Below are 20484 nucleotides of genomic sequence, written 5' to 3'. Positions count from 1 at the left end.
ATTATTTATTTCATTTGAAATTCAGATTCTTATCCGTAATGTCAATCAATATGAAATGATGATGATGAAAAATAGTATTATCCAATTCCAAATATGGTTTCCTCATAGATTTCCAAGCATGTTGGTTTGGCAACAAGCAAAAGACTTATGTGTAACAACAATAAAGGAGTATAAGCCAGAGAGCCAGGCACCCAACATGGCTCTCCCCTAACAAAACACTAATTAAACACAAACTACCATATTCCCTCCTAATTATGAATTTAAGCCCCCCTCAAATCAAGCCCAGCCGCTGCCTAACACCTCCAAGCTGATGTCGAAACCATGGGCCTCTCGTGCCAGCAAAGCATCAACTCAGCCTGACTTTTGGCCACTTGGAATCCCCTAACTTGTACCTTTCCCAACAAACAGTCGGCTTGAAAGTCCGCGAACTGGCTCAACTGCACGGGCCGCATTCCAGCGCCACAAAAGACCTCCCTCCACGGTGGAGCCCGCCTCCACGTTGCCTCAACCGCCGCCGAAATTCTCGGTCGCAGCAAAACCGTCTCGATCTTCCTGACCCAGTCGCCGCCGGGGGCAGCCGCGTCGAGGGACTCGAGCATCAAGGAGTAGAACTCCAGGCTGTCCACGAAACTCCGCCGGAACGACGACGTTCCAGCGCCTTCCGTACACCCTTCGTTATCCACGAAAACCACGACGCTTGGCGAGACTCGTCGGAGATCATTGAAAAACGCGGCGATGTGGTTGGCGGAGCCGAGACGGCGAAAGATGGTTGGAGATAGAAGCATCGCGGTCTTCTCGCCGTCGATGAATTTGACTGCTTTGAAAGATAGCGCTTCGAAAGTGCGAAAAGGAAGGAAGTCGACCTGGAGTCTGATCTTGAGCTCTTGAGCGAACTGCGAGAGTTTTTCTTTGACCAGCCTGCTTTCGACGGCGTACTCTTCGGGCACGACGGCGGTGACTCGGAGAACCGGTGCGTTGCCGCTGGGTTTGCAAGGATCGGATGATGACGATCTTTCGGCAAGTTCTCTCATGAGGGAAGCGTATTGGCCGCCGAGTCCGATATCGAAGTCGACGATGTGGATGAAGGTAGAGCAGTGGAGAGCTTCGAGGAGAGCTTGGTTGGTTGTAAAGTGAGAGAACAGAGGGATGGGGGAGATACCAGAGAAAGCCTTGTAGGTTTTGATGGTCTGGACGATTTCGGACCAGGAAGAGAGCCGAGCCGGCCGGTTCGAGCCTGCGGTGGTCAGGAGGGTTTGCAAAGCTTCTTTGAAGTAAAAGGCGGCTCGCTGGAGCGGCTTTCCAACTGGGGATCGGAGCCGTGGGTTGAGCCGTTCCAATATAGCCTGGGCGAGCTGCAATTGGTTGGAGTCCAAGCAATCCGCAGCGCGAATAAGTTCTTCCACAACTTCGAAACCGTTGAGGCCGATATGATGAAAGTCGTGGGCCAAATCAAAGGAATTGAGATTGTGATGAGCCAGGTTGTGAGTGGAATAAATCTCAGAGAGATTGAAATCAGAGTGAACAAACTGGGTTGCATCGAACGGCTGGGAGTGTGGGAGCTCCGGAAGGTGATGGTGAACCTGGGGCTCGCAGGGATTGAATTGGTGAAGAGTCTTCAAAGCAGGACCAGGATCGTCGTGCAAACCCAGTTCCTTGATGATCGAATCCCAGTCCAGATTATGCAGAGCATGGTCGTCCAAGTCAAGTGGGTCCTCTGGCCGTTGCAACACGCCTGGATGAGCTGAAATTTCGGCAGCCGAGGCCGGTCTTTCGGTGGCGGGGCTAGGGCTCCGACGCAGGTCAAGAACCGAGGTGGGCTCGTAGCAGAGGTTTGGCGTGTTGGTAGGGCTGTGGAAGCCGATATTTCGGCCGGTGTTGTTGTTGCAAGGAACCGGTTTGGGGTTCTGAGATTGGTTGGTTTGTGGAGGATTGACTGGAACTCTCATCGCTAAGAGAATCGAGAAAGTGAGAAACGGAGCTCGAAGAGCTGTGTGTCTCTGCTTCTTGATCAGTTCTTACTCCTTAGATTTGTGCCTTCGGAAAGAGAGAAATGAGAGAGAGGGGCTTTTGGCGGTTATGATGACTCGCTTTTTATATATCCTGGCGTGTGTGCATGGGGTGGATTGGATGTATATTAATGTAATGGGCCGGGAATATCATCCATGAGAGACACGGATGTATTCATGGAGTCTCTTTTATCTCTTTGAAGCTTCTAATTCAAGTAACTGATCATGCTTTCCTCTTTGCTTTTTGGGATTCTCGCTTTATTAGCTCACCTCAAGACCTGCCCATGCAATTTCAGAGTTTTGCTCCCCATTTAGATTGGATTTGCCTTTTCTTTTTCTTTTTTTTTCTTTTTTTTATGCAAACAGTGGAACTTTTCTTTTTGGGCCTAGAAAAGTCTATCTACCCTTTGGGTTGGGCTATGCCCGACGGGTCAGTCTTCTTTCAATATATGATATGTTTACTGGACGCTAATGTAAATCAAGAAAAGGTCAAAAAAAAAAAAACATTTAAAGTAGCCGCGCGGTAAGAATCCCATGAACTATGACTATGTATGTATCAATAGCATTACCAACCGCTTGGTGTTAAAGTTTCAATTATTAACTGAAAAACGACAAAGAGGTCAAATAGTTGGCGTTAAAGTTCTTTTTGTTTTGTCGCTTCCCCCGCGCTAGTATTAGGACATACAAAAGTTGTACAGCAAACCCAAAGAGAAACTCCACCACCCCGACTTTTATTTATTCCCTTAAAAAAGCTTAGAGAAAGCGCCATAATTAAGCACTTTGAGAGGACGGTTTTAAACTTCAAACTAACTAGCTCTCCTCTCTCTCTCTCTCTCTCTCTCTCTCTCTCTCTCTCTCAATATATATAGACTATAGTGAAAGAAATTGACAATTGTATCCCCCCCTTGACCATTCACAATATTGTAGAGTCCCAACTTGACATATATATAGAGAAAGCACTTTAAGTTTTAACCATTTGAACTTTAGCATAGAAAAGAACCAACAGAGGTCGTCAAGAATTCCATACCATTTAAAAGTTCTTTAGCTAACTAAAATTTGATTTAAACTTGACTAGCTAACTCATCTTTTAAGAAGAACCAGCAATGGTTGAAAATAGGCTGTAATAAGAATAATAAAATGAAGTTAATTATTTTAAAGTTAAAATAATACTATTAATAAAAAAAAAAAAATTAAAAAAAAAAACTAGTTAAATTAAAGAGAAATGCTAAAGGCCCAACTTTTTTGCCCAACAAAAGTCCAACTTTTACCATTTTTTTTTTCTAAAAAAAACAAAATGGAAAATAAAAAAAATGACATTATTATGAAAAAAAATACCATTTTTCATTTTTTTAAAAATACTAAATAAAAGAAAGACAAAAAATAGATAGGGCTGCTTTAAACATTTTTTTCATTTTTTATTTTATTTTATTTTTAAAAAATAAATAAGATAAAAATTGAATTTTTGTTGAGCAAAAAAGTTGAGTCTCTATCAAGTAGGATTAATATTCTTTCATCAATATTATTGGTCAATAAGTGCATGCAGGGAACCCAAACATTTGAGATACCATGTATGGCCAAGAAGCACTAGCTCCTCAACAATCCACCAGCGTTCACACTAGCAAAAGAAAACTAGACACAGATTTGTTGTTTCACGAGATAATTAGTGACCTCTCAAAAGCAGGTCTACAAATTTGACAAAGTAGTGCCGCCTGATTGGCCATAGGATGACCGGCCCCCTGTAGGCTATTCTGTCGGAGATGGCCGTATATATATATATATATATATATATATATGCATATTGCTTCTTCCTAAAAGAAAAAAATTGACATGATCGATCATCAACATACATAGTTGATATATAGTTGGCGTCAGCGAATAGAAAGCACGCCCACGTAGGGTGGCTTTGCCTTTGGCGGCGACCTCATGAAAAGGAGAATATGTTCCAATTCTTCACTCATAGAGCATCAATCGCTCCTTAATACATCCATCCATCCAGACGTCTTTCACTCAGCTCACTCACACCTTTGCGTCTCAGCACCAAGGCACGTGTACTCTTTGATCTCAAAGCATACTTGCCACCTTTCAAAGCCAGCTAGCTGCTCCATTTTTTCTCTCTTTTTATGGATATGAATTTTTAGAAATTTACTGTCCCAATTATTATTAATTGAGTTTTCCCTATGGGCCGGCTTAATTAATTACTTGTCTAAATAAGAGGTGAGTTGTTCAAAATCAGCTCTATAAAAATTCTCTCACATTTTTTATTGAGATTGTTTTCAAAGCGATCGACCTGCTCCCTAAACCCTAAACTAACTAGAAAAAAAAAAAGGGTAACTTCACTGAAGACCCCGAACTTTTACTTGATTTGATAAACCCCCTAAACTTCAAAATTAATCTCTTAATTTAATCTCCTGAACTTTCAATTGCTCTCAATTTGAACCCTTCTGTCAAATTTAGTCGTTAAAAATACCAAAAAAGACAAAAATATCCTTGATTTTCGTTTTTTTTTTAAAATAAAAAAACGTTTTGGAATTTAGGGTAAAGTTGAAATTTTATAAAAAAATTCAAGGGTATAAACGTCATTTAACGTTTAAAATATAACGGATTGGTCCAAATTAATTGCAATTGAAAGTTCATGAGACTAAATCGAGAGATTTTGAAATTTTGAAGGTTTATCAAATCTGGTGAAAGTTGAAGGGTTTTCAGTAAAGTAATAAAAAAAAAAAAAAAAATCCTTTATTTTTTAGTGGGAAGCAAGATGCATGCCAAAAGACACTAATAGATTTTCTTTCCTTAAAATAAAAATAAAAAAAGTTTGACTGAACAAAAAAAATGGTGTAAAAAATGCGAATTGATGAGGAAAATCTAGAAAAATCGACAATTTATGCTAACCATTTGCATCATAAGCTTAAGATGGTTGTTTAAGTCATTCTAGAATTGCTAGGAACTAATTAAGCTGCAGCTCTCTTTTGATGATAACAAATTTTAATTGAGAAATCTATTTGAGAATTTTTATTTGAGTATACATATATGAATGGTTAAATCCCAAATTATATATATAGTAGTGTATGAATACAAATTATTAAAATAACACAATTAAAAATATATTTATAGGCTAAATTTTTTAAGTTAATAAACAGTATCTAGAGTATATATATTACGATCTCGTTGGAATTAGCCAATTAGGAATACTTTCGAGATGTTTATATATAAAATGCTAAGGAAATAACTTTCCATGTGAAGACATAAAATGAAAGAATTCATAATGCGGAAATAATAAAGTGGAATAATAAGATAGAGATGATACAGAGATATACGTGGTTCGGTCTATGACCTACATCCACAAGATCAAGCCTTAAGGCTGCATTAAACTTTTATTTCTCTGAGTAATATTTACAATATAATATGCTCCTATTTATAGGAGAATCATGTTTGATACAAATAAACTTCTACTCTAACTTGGTTAGTTAGGTGATAGTCTTTAACTATTCAACTGAAACTCAGTGATATTCTTCAACTGTAAGTCAATAATAGTCTTATACTGTGACTATTATTCTTGAACTCCATGGTATATACTCTAACATAAAACACATAAATAAATAAAAATGCATTCTAGTTAACTTATAATTAAAATTAAGTATTTTTTAAAGGTACGAACAGAAAGGCTTAAAGCCTTTGGAATTTGGATATTAGGCTATGAGTCTATGACCGTAAGCCCAATTAATGTGAATAATCGATTGTGCAGAAAGAAGATGAGAAAGCTTTTTTCTTTTTTCATTTTTTTTTTCTTTTTAAATATTCTGAAATCCCAATGCATCATATAATACTGCTCAAATTGAGCAGCTATCCCTACCACTGCTCTCGTGTTAATTATTATTCTGACTTTAATCAGGGAAAGTTTGCGCACCTTCAAAAAGCTGTTTTTGATCCTCTCCCTGACCAGTAGCACTCATGTCTTAATCATAGCTTATGCATGTGTTCCATTACCAAATTCTTTTCTATTTTCTATGTCCTCTTTACATATATATATAAAATTATAATGTTTTTAGGGATTAATTTCTTTTTTTCTTTTTTTCATATTCTCAAGATAAATACATTAATAAACAACTCAAAACACATCAACATTTTTTAACATTTATGTTATGTTATAATACTTTCTCAAATCAAAAACTAAAAACACCCTCCAAAACATATAAACAAACATACCAATAACGTTTAATCTACATTGAATCAACAGAATTTTGAAGAAACAAAATAGAGTCTATTAATGGTTAGTTTAAATGAAAGATGAGTTTTGTAATTAATATATAGCACATGTGTTAATAAGTAACAAGGAATTTATTAGATTCAAGAAATGGCAAAAGAATAACGTGGGGGGATTTTAATGATTAATTAGAATTTGGTGCAATTTGAATCAATATTCTTGATGGCGTCACGGTATTCAAGCAGCAATATCCTAGATATGTTTCAATATAAGGGTTGTTTAAAAACAATCTTCAGAGTTCTTCCTTTTGATATATGGGAAAACAATAAGATATAAGATACACTGGAAAACAAATCCAAATTAAAATGATTCGATTAATATAATAATTTCAAAGGATAATGCTTACCCATTTTAAAAATATTGAAACGTGAAATTTAAAACCATTTCTTTTAGACTTATAATGTAAAAGATAATACGTTGGCAAATACTTAGGAGTTAAGGTTGGAACTTTGGAAGTACACGGGACAGACGCGAAGGTAGAGGGAAGCTTGTAGCATACAAAAGATGATATCTAGGGTTGAGATTCTACTCTTTATATCATTCACATAAAGATTGTCTCCCCCACTTCTAAAAGAAAAGACTCATGGGAGTGGAGGTGATCGTGGCGGATCTTCCATCTTTTATTTTCTTCTTCCCCCAAAACTTAACTCCTTTTTACATCAACGGGATCTTTAGGATATGTCGGTTTTTGCTTTCATAAATACCCCTTGATTTATTTATTTATTAGTTTTCTTTACTCCCTCCAATTATTTCTTTTTATGCGATTGATTCTTCGGTCCACATGCACTTTCTACATGCCCCCCACTCCCCTCCCCGCTCTCTGAACAGTTCAAATCACATATATATAACTATATATATACACATGGCGGATGATAATTGGTATTTTTCGTGCCCACTTGAACCCCCATGACACGACCAACTCACACATTTCCACTTGTTCAAGAATTTTTGGGTGTCACAGTCAGAACTAGTTGGAATTTTATGATATAGAGAAAATAGGAAAACTTTGCCCAAACTGCCATGACTTTTACAATGTCCTCTCAAAGTTTAAACATTGCAATGTATCATCCTCTTTATTTAATCACCATAAATCTTAATGGAAGAAACAAAAATGACCAAAATAATAATAATATATATATATATATTTGACCTAAAATAGGATTAGACGGAGAGAATAACTTGTATAAGGTCTTGACACAAACCAAGGCCTTTGTGCCATTCAATAAGAAGGCAACACATCAGCATACAACAATATAAAAAAATATGGTGTTTCACCTAATATTTTTTTTAGAATACCTAAAACATCTCTGTTGTCGCCGGTGAGAGAGAGAGTGGCATCGGACGGCGTCATCTTCAGCTTTTTCTGTATTGGCCTACGTCGTCTCCAGCGGAGTCTTTGATGGCAGGTTGGTGGCTGGGGTGAGTTTGGAGAAAAATATGAAAAGTTTATTTTAGAATGTGTTTTGTTTTAGGTATTCTAGAAAAAAGATTATGTGTAACACCATATTTTTATTATAATGTTCCATGCTGATGTGTCGCCTTCTTATGAGAGGGCACAAATGCCTTGATTTGTGCCAAGACCTTATAGAAGTTATTCTCACGAACGGCGTCATCTCCGGCTTTCTCTGTACCGGTCGGCGTTGTCTCTAGGGAAAATGATCATTTCCATTTTAAAATCTCTCAATTTCGTCAATTTAGTGCATTTTAAAGGGTATTGCATTTAATGCACTACCATCATTAAAACTTCTGAACAACACTACCCTTCAAAATTAACTTAAATTGAGGAAATTGAGGAATTTTGAAATGGAGATGATCCTTTTCCCGTCTCTGGCGGTGTCTCCGACGACAGGTTGGTGGCTGGGGTGGGTTTGGAGAAAAATATGAAAAGTTTATTCTAGAAGGTGTTTTGTTTTAAGTATTCTAGAAAAAAGATTAGCTGGAACATCATATTTTTGTTATAATGTTCTATGCTGATGTGTTGCATTCTTATTAGATGACACAAAGGCCTTAATTTATGCTAAGACCTTATAAAAGTTATTCTCTTTTAAACAGAAAGAACAAAAAGATGAAGAAAGGACACAAGTAAAAGAGTTATACATTGGGCAGATTTTAGCCCAAAATAAACTACAAACCCAAACAGAGCTTGATCGTATCTCAGCATCGGATCCAATAGAGAAACTATGGAACAGAGTCACAGACCATACAAACCATTTATCAATGAACCAGACCCAACCCAGTTTAGCTCTCATCATTGACCATACTTACATTGTCCAAAGCCCGCTTCATTTTGTTTTCTCAATTTCTTAATAGTTGCGAAAATTAATGTAATAAATTAAGATTTTCTACACCTAAATATGTTAGGTGTAAATAGGCGTAAAAAATTAGCATAACTCATGAATTAAACCACTTGTACTGAGAAATGCATCTGGTCTCCTAATTTTGTGGGCCAAACAAATATTTTTAAACAAAATTATAAAGAGTGTTATGTTTAAAAATGAGTTTAAAAGCAATAATATTTTTAAAAGGCAAAAAAGCTATACAATTTTGCACTACATGTCTACATTAATAAGGATGTGCGTTTTTAAAAGTTAAATCACTTTTTCGTGCAATAAATATTGACAAAAACAATATTCTTTGTAAATCACGTTGCTATTTGTTTCGAACTGTATATTTGAAAATGAAAAATGCTTCATTTTAACTTTTGGTTCTTCTTCCATTCTCTTACTTTTCAAAATTAATCGTCATTAAATCTGTGACTATAAGGTTATATAAATCTCACACATCAACCTCACAAATTCAATAATAATTTTTTTTTAAAAAAAAAAGAGGATAAGATAATAACCAAGTGAAGATCTATAGCACATCTCTTTGAAAATTGCATAAACACTTAAAAAAAAAAATGTTATAGTTTCTTACCGTGTTCTCTCAATTCTACGTGAATATTGTTTTAAAAAAAAAGTAGAAATCTCTTTTTTTTTAAAAAAAAAATAATAATAATAATATCCACGTAAATCAAGAAGAAGAAAAAAAGGTATTGCTTAAAAAAAAATAATAATAATTGCTTAACCAAACGACAGACAGTGAATCAAGCGAAGAATCTCCCTGAGTCTGAAGTTTTGCGCGAAAGACTCAGACCCAATCACCTGCCACGCGTTCTATGACCATACAGGTGTCCACAAAGAAAGACACGTAGCTCTTTGATCCTCATCATCTTCTTCTATATAGCTACGAAGAAACAAAAACGAGTTGAGGCTACGAAACTTAAGCTCAGCGTTGTCTGATCTCTGCAAGAAAACAATGGGGGGCAAAGATTTCACTTCACCATTTTCATTCCTCTTACTCTTCTTACTCTCTCTTTCTCTCTTTTTGCATGCAAAAGCTTTTGATGAGGATGTCTCGGGCGTGGGGGCCGGGCCTCTGGTGAAGAAAGATGAAAGGAGATCCCTCGTTGCGACAGAGTACGGAGAGATCTCATCCACTGAAATTATTGATGGAATGGGAGCGCTCTACCACCTTCAGTTCCTTACGTTGGAGCCCAACTCCCTCTTTCTTCCTGTACTCCTCCATGCAGACATGGTCTTTTTTGTCAACACAGGTGCTTTGAGTTTTATTGTTTTAAGTCATTAGTAATCTTGACAGTGACTCACTTGTCGGAACAAGTCTCCGACAGTGAATTCTCTCACATTTACTACTCAATTGGTTCGCAATTCGGCCAGCAAATTGCCGGAGAAATATTTCCTATGAAAAGCTTTGGGGTTTTTGTGATGGATTTATAGGATAAGTGATGAGCTAGCAATATACCACTGACAATTTGCTGATTTCCTAAAATATTCTATAATATAAATTATAATGCACGTACTAAGCCTAAACCCTAGACAATGACTTAAATATTCCCCCCAAGCCCCATGTTTCCCCCAAAAAAATTTAAAAAGGCCCTTATAATTTTTTAAAAATTAGAAATTTATTCCCACAAATTTTAGTTTTGCCCCCAAACTCTAAATGCTGGTTAATATATGCATTATAATTAATGTTTTTGTGGGTGTAGGAAGTGGGAGGCTGAGTTGGGTTGTGGATCAGGATGAGATGAGGAGGGTGAATGTACGTCGAGGAGATATCTACAGGCTCGGGGCAGGCTCTATCTTCTATGTACAGAGCAGCTTAGCGCCTGAGCGGCAGAAGCTTAGGATATATGCAATCTTTGCCAATATAGAGGAGTCGCCATATGTATGAGCTTCTTAATTTCTCTTCTTTTTTTTTTTCTTTTCATTCAGCTCTTGTGAAGTTGCTTGTTTTGCTATTTAGACGTTACTAAAACCAATGCAGGAGCAATCGATTGGAGCATACTCGAGCATTAACAACCTGGTCCGAGGCTTTGATAAGAAAGTCCTTCAAGCAGCTTTTAAGGTACAGCTTTTGTGTATCTTGTCGTGACTTTCTCATTTGCGATTCTGGGCAGCCAATTATGCTAGGCAGGGTGACAATGTCTCACGAGTTTAAGACTATATATAATTTGATCTAGGGTTAAATTCACTTTATCCCTGAAGTTTCAGTATTTTTCAATTCGGCAATGTATCCTTATAATGAAAATTAAATAAAAAAATTGAGGGAAATTAGTAGCGGAAGGTTTGAATTGAATTTTTTTGAAACATTAGGGGTACATTGCCAATTTTTTCAAGATATCTACGCTTTGCTTTCACTTAATAAATTTTGTGAGATTACTTTATAATGCAATTTTAATTTCTCAAGGTACCTGAGGATCTGATTGAAGCAATAACAGAAGGAACCAAGGCACCAGCCATAGTGCATGCGGTGCCGACAAAGGAAACAACCTTGTGGGAATTGGAGGCACGGTTCCTGAAAGTCTTACTGGGCGACACAGGCGGCATGGTATTCAGCAAGAAAACAAGAACCTTTAACATTATTGATGCAGACCCAGATATCAAAAATTGTTACGGGCGAAGCACAACAGTGACCAGGAAAAATTTCGATTTGTTGAAGGGTTCCAATATTGGTCTTTTCCTGGTGAATTTGACAAAGGTTAGTGAATTGCATTCGTCCAGCATGTTGTCATCTTGGTATATTGGAAAGTTCACTCTTAACACACATGTTATTATTTTTTTTTTGGAAGGGGTCGATGATGGGGCCCCATTGGAATCCAATGGCAACGGAGATAGCAATAGTGTTGCAAGGGCAAGGGATGGTTCGCGCGGTATGCTCTAGCAGTGCAAATGAATCAGAGTGCAAAAATATGAGGTTTATGGTGATGGAAGGAGATGTTTTTAGTGTGCCTAGGTTCCATCCCATGGCTCAGATGTCTTTCAACAATGACTCGTTTGTTTTCATGGGATTCAGCACAACAAGGAGGAGAAACCATCCTCAATTTCTGGCAGGAAAGAGATCGGTTCTTCAAACTTTGGACAAGGAAGTCTTGGCTGTCTCCTTCAATGTCACTAACACTACGATTGATCAGCTTTTGTCTAAGCAGGCTGACTCAATCTTGCTAGAATGTACTTCTTGTGCTGAGGAAGAACGGAGGATAATGGAGGAAGAAACTGAGAGAGAAAAGGAGGAAGAGGAAGCTAGGAAGAGAGAGGAGGAAGAGAAAGAGAAAGAAAAGGAGGAAGAGGAAGCTAGGAAGAGAGAGGAGGAAGAGAAAGAGAAAGAGAGAGAAGAGGTGGACAAGAGGAGGGAGGAAGAAGAGGCAGAGAGGGAGCGTGAAGAAGAAGCCAGGAGGAAAGAAGAAGAAGCTAGGAGGAGAAAGGAAGAGGAGGAGAGGAGGGAGGAAGAAGAAGCCAGAAAGAGAGAGGAGGAAGCAAAGAGGGAGGAAGAAGAAGCTAGGAGGCAAGAAGAAGAAGAAGAAGAAGAAGAAGAAGCCAGAGAAGAGGAAGCAGAAAGGGAGCAAGAAGAAGCCAGGAGGAGCGAAGAAGATAGGAGGAGACGAGAAGAGGAAGAGAAACAGAGACGAGAAGAAGAGAGGGAACAAGAAGAGGCAAGGAGACAGGAAGAGGAAGCAGAAAGGAGACGAGAAGAAGCCAAGAGGGAGGAAGAAGAGGCCCGGAGACAAGAAGAAGAAAGGAGGAGACAGGAAGAAGAAGAAGCAAGAAGAGAGAGGGGAGAAGAAGAACCTGCTGGAAGACAATCTGAAGAGGACTGGAGAGAGGAACAAGAGGGTCAGGATGAGAAAGCTAGGAGCGAAGAGCAAGAGGAGGAAGGCAGTAGTGAAGAGGGAAGAAGAGCTCTGAGGATTGGAGAATTTAATGCCTATCTCCCCAATAAGATTGGGTAGTTTTCACTTTTCATCAATTTGGATGATGCGCATGTGAATAAAAAAGCCTTTCCGTGTATTCCATGTTGTCTTTTGACGGTTTTTTGGTATAATAAGCTCTGTGATCCATGTTCATGACTCTAATGGTTGAGAGGTTAATTATCTTCTGCCTCACCCCTCTTTGGTAAAAATGGGTACGAATTCCTGCATGGTTGATTGAGAATAAATCTTGTGATCGGTAAAGGCAGATACCCTTTTGGGTAGAAACTAAAAATTGAGCCATACAAAAGCAAAACAAGCAGAAGAACGCCATGGATTAACCACGAGAAGACGATGGAACAGATATATTCAAACTTAAGGGGAGGGATGCAGCTACATGCAATGCTTTTTGATCTTCGGAGTTTTCTCACCTTATTTATTTGAAAACGGTGACAGGAAGCATGACAAGAAAGCTGCTATGACAAGAAGCATACCTGGTTTTTCTACTCTACAACGTTAGCGTATTTGGATCAGCAAAATTGGCTTTTGTCCTCGTACTAATTGAGCTACGACATTCCCTTGGGGCCAATTATTTATCAAAAAAAACTAATTGAGCTATGGCATGCTGTTTGTTTCTTGAATTAAACAGTAACTTTGAATGGTGATCTCGTGACTTTTTGTTAATCAGATCAAACTTAGTTCAAAATTGATAACAGATTCATACAATAGATCACATGTAGGGAGGGACTAAGAAGGAAAAAGAAAGAAGGCATTGATTGCATCTCCTTAATACTCAGGTTTGACCTTCAAGGGGGTTATATATAAAAAATTCTGAGCATCTCAAACTAAAAACAAGAATTGAAAAGGGAGATGCCCAATATCAAATACAACTCCCAAGATGTTTCATGACCAAAATATGGGCTTATCAGCCCCAACCGCCAGTTTCGCCACCGTAACTGAACATATGTAACTATACAAGCAAAGTAGGTATAGCTATAACGGAGATGAGAGACTCACAAAACGGCAGGACTAGTTATATATGACACAACAACTGTGATGTCATCAAGCTTACCCCCGTAATAGCGGAAGCCAGCATCTTGAGCAGCAGTAGAAAATGGAGTCTGCCGATTCCTATCTTGTGCTCGCTGGCGTGCCAAAGCCGCTATCTTCTGAGCAGTTACTTGAGGTTCCAAGCCAGCTCTAACCGCATGAACAACAACAGCAGTCACCTCGTTATTATACAAGTTGTCGAATAACCCATCTGTTCCAGCAATAACGACATCTCCAGCAGTCACAGGAATTGTAAAAACCTGGATACGATGCCAAAAAGATGCTCAAGTCTGTGATGCTTGATAGTAAGCTGCTGATTTAATTGATGAACACGACTGAGGGAAAACATTAAAGACTCTTTTCTAATCTTGCTAAAGAAAAGAACATTTTCTCATCAATGTAATAGTCTAAGTTGATTTAACAATATCTTAGCTCTCAAGAATTCCAGAATCATGCAAGTCTAGTAGTAAGCAGAATTTCAGACCCCACGAGCCAATTTATTTCCTTAACCTTTTCTAGATTTTAAAATCTCTGCGTGTGAGAGCGAGGCACTGCATATATTCCACAATGACCATGGGCAGCAGCCCTATGAGGGATATACATCAAAAACAAGTTCAATTGTTTGTGTTGCCATTCTATATATATATATTTTAAGTATAACATCATACAAATTCATTACAACATACCACTGACTTGCAGGGAAAAAAAAAAAAAAGTTCACATCCTACCCACATACAAGACAGATGTAAAGCCAAAACTATTTTTCCATATAAGGAGAAAGATATATGATTCTAATATTCTACACATTATACATGATTGCAAGGTATCAAAGCGTTTACTGACCTGACCAGAGCTAGGTAGATCACCCCCATTGCCACTCTCCAGCTGATATGTAAAATTGAAGCCGTGCTGCTGCACTGGAGATTGGAAGACAGTGCATCCATCTCTAACCACTATGAATCCACTGTCTCCTAGATTAATAGCATGTAATCCCTGATGACACAAGCAAACAGATGAAACCATATAACACCAGATAGCAATGTCTCTCATCTTTTTAATCCCCAGACAGTAAATTATTCATAGTGGACATAAAAATAATCAAATATGACAGACCAGAGTGTGCTAAAACTTTACGTGACCAGAAACCTCCATCATCTATTCCACCCAAGTTCTAATTGTGCTAATGCCTGCATTCTTCAACCTAAGTTCAATTCTCTAGTATGCTGAATTCATTTACAGTAATTTTGTACTGTTAAAAGTTGCAAATCAGCAACCTTTTTGCCTTAAGAGGCTTGGAATTTACAGAAAAGAAAACACATATCAGTTGAAAGTGTGCAATAACCCCAGATGTAGAAATTAAGAAAATTAACCACTGTAGATAAAGATAAAAATTCCACTACATCCAAGAGAAAGAGCTGCCACTTTTTGAAATTTCACTTTGCTGAAGACTTAGAAGGACTAACCCTCCAGAAAATCAGGGCCATCAGGCATCAAATCTGCTAATCCAGAGAGAGCAGCAATATTAAAGAACAGCTTCTGCTTCGCCAAAACTGCTAAGTCACCTTATGAAATTCATAAATGTGTTCTTGTAGAGATCAAGGTAAGGTTGGAAATGAGTTGGAGAGAAAATTATGTGCGCGTATGGGTGTGTACAAGTTGAAAGCAAATAGACATATCCCTGATATCAGACAAAGGCCAGAGGGAAGTTTTCTTTTTCTATCATCGAAAGCACATTAACCCTAACATTGCTATTTAATGTAAAAGAGTCCTAGTTCCATAACTACCAAAATTTAATAAAAGGGGCAGGCACAAGGGGCTTGTGAAAATGAAAGACAACAAACCTTCTCTGTGAGAGCAATGATGCAGGCTGTTGAGGAACCCTTGGCCTTTGTGCTTGAGTGGGCCTTCTCCAACACCCTGGCTGGGTCAATGGAACCCTTGGGCTCCTCTTGAATTGCCGTCACTGTATAAGACATGAGTTCGCGGGAAAATTGTCCTGAATCAACACCAACATCTGCCCAGCCACCTACACCATCCGCAACACCAATTGCTTGTTCATCTTCGCAAATAAAATGAGCATCCTCTCCACCTGTCTCTTCCTTGTCAGGATGTGGCAAGTAACATGATCCTGAAATTAGCTTCAGGGTTCTTTCACCCAAAATAGTTCTGAACACCAAACAAGATACACAAGTATAAATAGTGAGAAACAAATTAAACAATGAACCCAAATTCATAAGCAAACTTTGATCTAGTACTACAGAAACCCTCCTCTTTTTTTTATAAGTAATTTTTTGTCCCAAGGGGTAGGGGGCATGAAAGACACAATGGAGATTCTAAGATTAATTAATTAAAACGACAAGAAAAAAAAAACGAAGAATATTAGAGCACATACTGGCCAGACAAAATGGTGGAATCTGCAAGCTGTTCATCATGAGAATTGCAGTTAAATGAAACATCGGGAGCAGCCCCAGTAGCATGGCACACAAAAGTTGAAGTATGGAAATTCTTCAGCCGTGATTTATCAAGTGAATTGGGATTAAAACTCCGCCGCAATCCATCAAAATTAAAAAACCCACAGATAAGATGACTGTTGGGCTGTTCTTGCCTTCTCAAACTCAAGCCAGCTTTCCAGCATCTGTTACGGCTTCTATCATTATAAAAAACGCCAGTAGGTTTTGTGAAGTCCAATGCATTTCCACAACTTGAGATTAAGTCATCAACATAAACATCTCCCAATAACGCTTTGGAAGTAGAAGCAGCCATAGATTTTCTCTTGCTCTCACAGCTAAGAGAATACCCAGAGGTGTTTGATATCAAAGAAGTTGAATATGGCAAGGACCAGGACAGCACTGAATTCCCAAACAACAAATTCCCTGGTCCAAGGAGCAAATTTATCGAACTTCGCCACGCAACTCGTTGCTGAACTATTGCTCGTGGGAAACCAGAATAGATAGTAGTGTTCAGCTTCGAGAGAATGCCGGATGGCATTTTATCCCCTGTATATCGAACGCCCTTGAATCAATTACTCTCTTGGAGAGTATCCAAGTTTGGATATCATATAGAACATAAAATGTCATTACTCCCAATACATCTATACCCACCAATTAACCTATGGTTGATTCCAGCTAAGCCTTCTCAAGTGAAATGTACAACTTTGAAACCTAATACGAGAAGACAAATTGGGATATATTACAACGTGTGAACTGCTAAACAGATGCAGAAACACGCACAAAGGCAGAGGTGGTTGAAATTCCCACGGGTAGCTCCAACAACATGTCGACATGTGCATAAATAACAAGCAATAACTAAGATGACCAATTCCATCAAATAATCTGACCAGAAAAAAAGAAATCCACGGGCTTTGAGAAAATCTAGTAACCAAGAAAAAAAAATCTGGGAAATTGATTTTTCTTTCTCCGAACATAAATTAAACCCCCCCCCCCCCAAAAAAAAAACTACAATGTTTATATTGGAAATATATTCCCATAAAAACAAAGGAATCCATTTCTAAATCTTTCTAATAATGTCCTTAACAATTCAGATTCCTCAGACATAAAATGGACAATCAAACTGATAAAAACGAGATTGGAGTTTGGAACAAGCAACGAATATAAAATAGCTGAGAACATTGAGGAAGCCGCACCTGTTCCTAACGGAGTACGATGCTTGAGCCCTCCCTATGAGACACCTCAGAAGGAAGCGAAGCTCCGATACGATCCTCGGAGCTTCCGCTCTCTTCCTCTTCTGCGTAAGGTCCACAACAACCTACGCATTGTTTTTTTGTTTTTTGTTTTTGTATATTTTCATGCGGCCCTTTCCTAAAAGAGCCTGGAGTTGGTTGACCCAAAGAGGATATTGGGTTTGGAATCGAATGTTAAAGATACATAGAATATTGGGCTTCCTCTACATTTTGGGCCTACATTGCCCTTGGTATATTGGGCCGGGCCAATATAGCAGGCTTTTCAAGACCAAACTACAAACAGAACAAAAAAAAAAAAAAGGAGGGATTCTAGACGTAAGGCGGCAAGTTTTGCTTCTTCCAAAAGTATGCAGGGAAGAGAAATTCTAGATACCTGCAAATTGGATTTTTTTTTTTTTTTTCTGAATTTGAAGTTGTTAAATCACCACTTAATAAAGCTCAATACGTAAAATATTTAATTAAAGCAATAAATTTTTTTTTTTTTTTAACTAAATGCCAACAACTCTTATGCATTTTTGGATTAATTAATTGGCGCCTAAACAAAAGGCTAGGCAAAGTCTTGGTGTTTGTTTTATATTGGCCAATAAATGAACAATTCTCATTGGCGTATATGGTGTTTCCAATCACAATGGATACTGGAGCCAATCGGTTTTCTGCATAAATTCTAACTCTTGACTGCATAAGAAAAAATATGCTTTGCAAATTTATAAAAAATCCATCAGAGAGTCAATGGAAGTCTTATTGTGCAATGGAGTTGGTTTAGCAGGCGGAGAGAGAGATGAAGAGGACCCAGCCAGTTGGACAATAATACATTAAATTTTTTGGCATATAAATACAGTGATAGACGATAGTAAATTAGTAATTGTACGTGGTTTATAAATTAAAAGCAGCGGCCTCTACACCAAGTAGAAGCAAGTGCTCCTTGAAAAGTTGCTCAAATGAAAAGCCAACCCCCCTAGGGCTAGGGTTGCTCAGAGAGCCATGCCATGAATGATCGTACTAGAAACATGTGCCATTGACCACTGTAAATCTTCGGCAGGCTTGGAAGAGGCCAGGACCATGAATGATGAAATCAACGTACATATGAAATAAATTGTAGAATTAATGTTCGAACTTGGAACCTCGTCTTTAATACCAAATGTTAGGTGTATAACTAATACACCAAAAGCTCTACAATTTATGGAACACAGAAAGTTAGGTAAAGTTAGGTTGTAAATAATAGGAAATGAAAAATGTGATCAGTTTATTTTGTCTTTCCCTGTGATGGAGTATCAGCACTTCATAGTTTGTACCCTATATATTTTCTCTTTGCGACAGTTTTGCGTTTTGGCCACTTCTTTTTGGGTAAAGATAAAGAGCATGCGGCGTGCATGGCACGCCGCGTGCAAAAAAATTTTTTTTTTTTTTTTTTTTTAAAAAAAAGTGATTCCTGCACGGGCGTGCTACGCACGCTGCGTGCAGTGAATCATGACTCCTTATTTTTATGGGTGTGAGAGATATTGAGTCTACAACAATAAAACCAAACAAAACTTAGTTAGTAAAATGAAAATAATGAATTTTAAAGAAAAAAAAAATTATAATATAACAACTTAAATAAATATTATTTAGTTAATTTTTAAAATATAAGAAAATGTCTTACTTAAAGGTATCGCCTTACGCTTCAAAATTTATTGAGCTGGTCCTAATAAAATGCATGTGAAAAAAAAATAACATATATTTTTAACATGCATTTTGAATGCATACAAGTTTAATTTACTAATTTTTTTTTTTAAATAAAATAAAATAAAATCTCTAAAGCAATTTGTTGAAAAACTTTATCTGGTATGCTAAGGGATGAGCATTTAACGGACAGAAGTTTCTTCCAAACCAATTTGGAAGAAACTTCCTCCAACTTACTCTAATAAATACCAAATGTCATCTCTCACATATTGTTTTTTGATATATATATATTTTTACATGTCCACATAAGGGGGGATTCGAATTAGGGACATCCACTTCATGAGGCGTGATTTACTGTCGATTTAGCTACCCCTTGGAGACTTCTTTAATATTCTTAACAGTCATTTATTGTCATTCTATTAGCATATAAACCAAAATATTGATTTTTGAGAAACTCAAACATGTTAAATGATACTTAGCACTCATTATAGTAGGTTGAAGAAAATTTCATCCAAACCAACTTGGAAAAAATTTGTGTCCATATTTAAACATAATTATGTGGTGTTTTTAGCATACGCTAACTTGCTTGGGGGCAACGGCCGACACGGAACCCGGATAGCATCTAGCCCCTCTCCACAATTTTTTTTTTTTTTATTAAATGTTTAAAAAAAAAGTTTAGCCTTCAAATCTATTAAAAAATATATATTAAGTTTTTGTTTTAACTTTGGCCCCTAAAAAAATTTGAATGCAAGCTGGCCTCCTAAAACTAGATTCCTAGTTCAGTGGGGAGCTGAAATCTTTAAAGTGTATTGTACTGTTGTCAATATCACGCGTAAATTTTTTAAAATTGTTTGATTAATTCATGGGCTAATTGTGGTGCCATCTTTATGTTATATATTATATTTTTTTCATCATGCATGTTTGGTCCTATTTCACAAATTATTGTAAAATTACGATCCACATTGTTTGGAAAGGGAATAAACAAAAGAGGACGGGACAATTGAAGAGAAAAGACAAAGTACGTGGGAGTCGAATTAGAACTCTGAAGATTCTTGATCCGGAAAAAGGACAAAAGTAAAGACGGCTCATACTCCTTTTATTGAGGTGTTGAGCTATGTTATTTATTCTACGCTATATTTTAAAAAAAATAAATAAAATTAGCGAATATTAATGTTAATATGTATTTTAAGAAATTCAAATAATGTGATAAATAGTTGTTTAATACATTAATTTTAAATTTTGACCATCAAATATATATTATCCATTTCAAATAAAATATTAAAAGATAGAGAGAAAATTTCTAATCTCGAGATGCTCGGACAGGTGGATCTCTGCATTCTAAACCGTTGGAACATTTAGAGACCCAAAATCCCCTCACTTTTTTCCTGTTCAAATTTCCTGAAATTCAGACAGAAAATTCTAAACTATCCAGATAGGGAGCCGCAAGGTGCAAGCATCCACTAAAAAAAAAAAAAAAATGGCTTACACCTTCTTAATGACTCTCAACTCCAACCTCGCCTTGTGTTTTTAATAGGTCACCTCAGTTGACAATTTTTCTATTTTT

General features: G+C 37.3%; 3 protein-coding genes across 4 annotated transcripts; 1 reads left to right on the top strand and 2 right to left on the bottom strand.

Annotated features, from left to right (window-relative positions):
* Nucleotides 1–77: 77 nt before the first annotated feature.
* LOC132186881 (scarecrow-like protein 15) lies at nt 78–2293 on the bottom strand. Its single transcript, XM_059600991.1, has one exon. It carries the CDS (start codon nt 1944–1946, stop codon nt 294–296), a length of 1653 nt encoding a protein of 550 aa, XP_059456974.1. The 5' UTR covers nt 1947–2293; the 3' UTR covers nt 78–293.
* A 7234-nt stretch (nt 2294–9527) lies between these two features.
* Nucleotides 9528–12770, top strand: LOC132186384 (vicilin-like seed storage protein At2g18540). Its single transcript, XM_059600328.1, has 5 exons — nt 9528–9862; nt 10313–10491; nt 10591–10671; nt 11014–11304; nt 11396–12770. Exons 1-5 carry the CDS (start codon nt 9565–9567, stop codon nt 12551–12553), a joined length of 2007 nt encoding a protein of 668 aa, XP_059456311.1. The 5' UTR covers nt 9528–9564; the 3' UTR covers nt 12554–12770.
* A 496-nt stretch (nt 12771–13266) lies between these two features.
* Nucleotides 13267–17336, bottom strand: LOC132186385 (probable protein phosphatase 2C 80). 2 transcript variants are annotated; one of them, XM_059600330.1, is made up of 6 exons: nt 17205–17336; nt 16663–16722; nt 15954–16557; nt 15403–15727; nt 14405–14554; nt 13267–13821 (listed from the first exon to the last, which is right to left on the bottom strand). In XM_059600330.1, the coding sequence occupies exons 3-6, from the start codon at nt 16547–16549 to the stop codon at nt 13525–13527; spliced, it is 1368 nt and encodes a 455-aa protein (XP_059456313.1). In that variant the 5' UTR covers nt 16550–16557; nt 16663–16722; nt 17205–17336; the 3' UTR covers nt 13267–13524. The 2 variants fall into 2 exon arrangements, with proteins under 2 accessions (XP_059456313.1, XP_059456312.1); XM_059600329.1 differs by lacking the exon at nt 16663–16722.
* Nucleotides 17337–20484: the final 3148 nt, after the last annotated feature.

The sequence above is a fragment of the Corylus avellana genome, chromosome ca7, assembly GCF_901000735.1.
Source record: "Corylus avellana chromosome ca7, CavTom2PMs-1.0".
Classification (NCBI taxonomy): Eukaryota; Viridiplantae; Streptophyta; class Magnoliopsida; order Fagales; family Betulaceae; genus Corylus; species Corylus avellana.
This window is presented reverse-complemented; position numbering and strand designations above follow the sequence as displayed.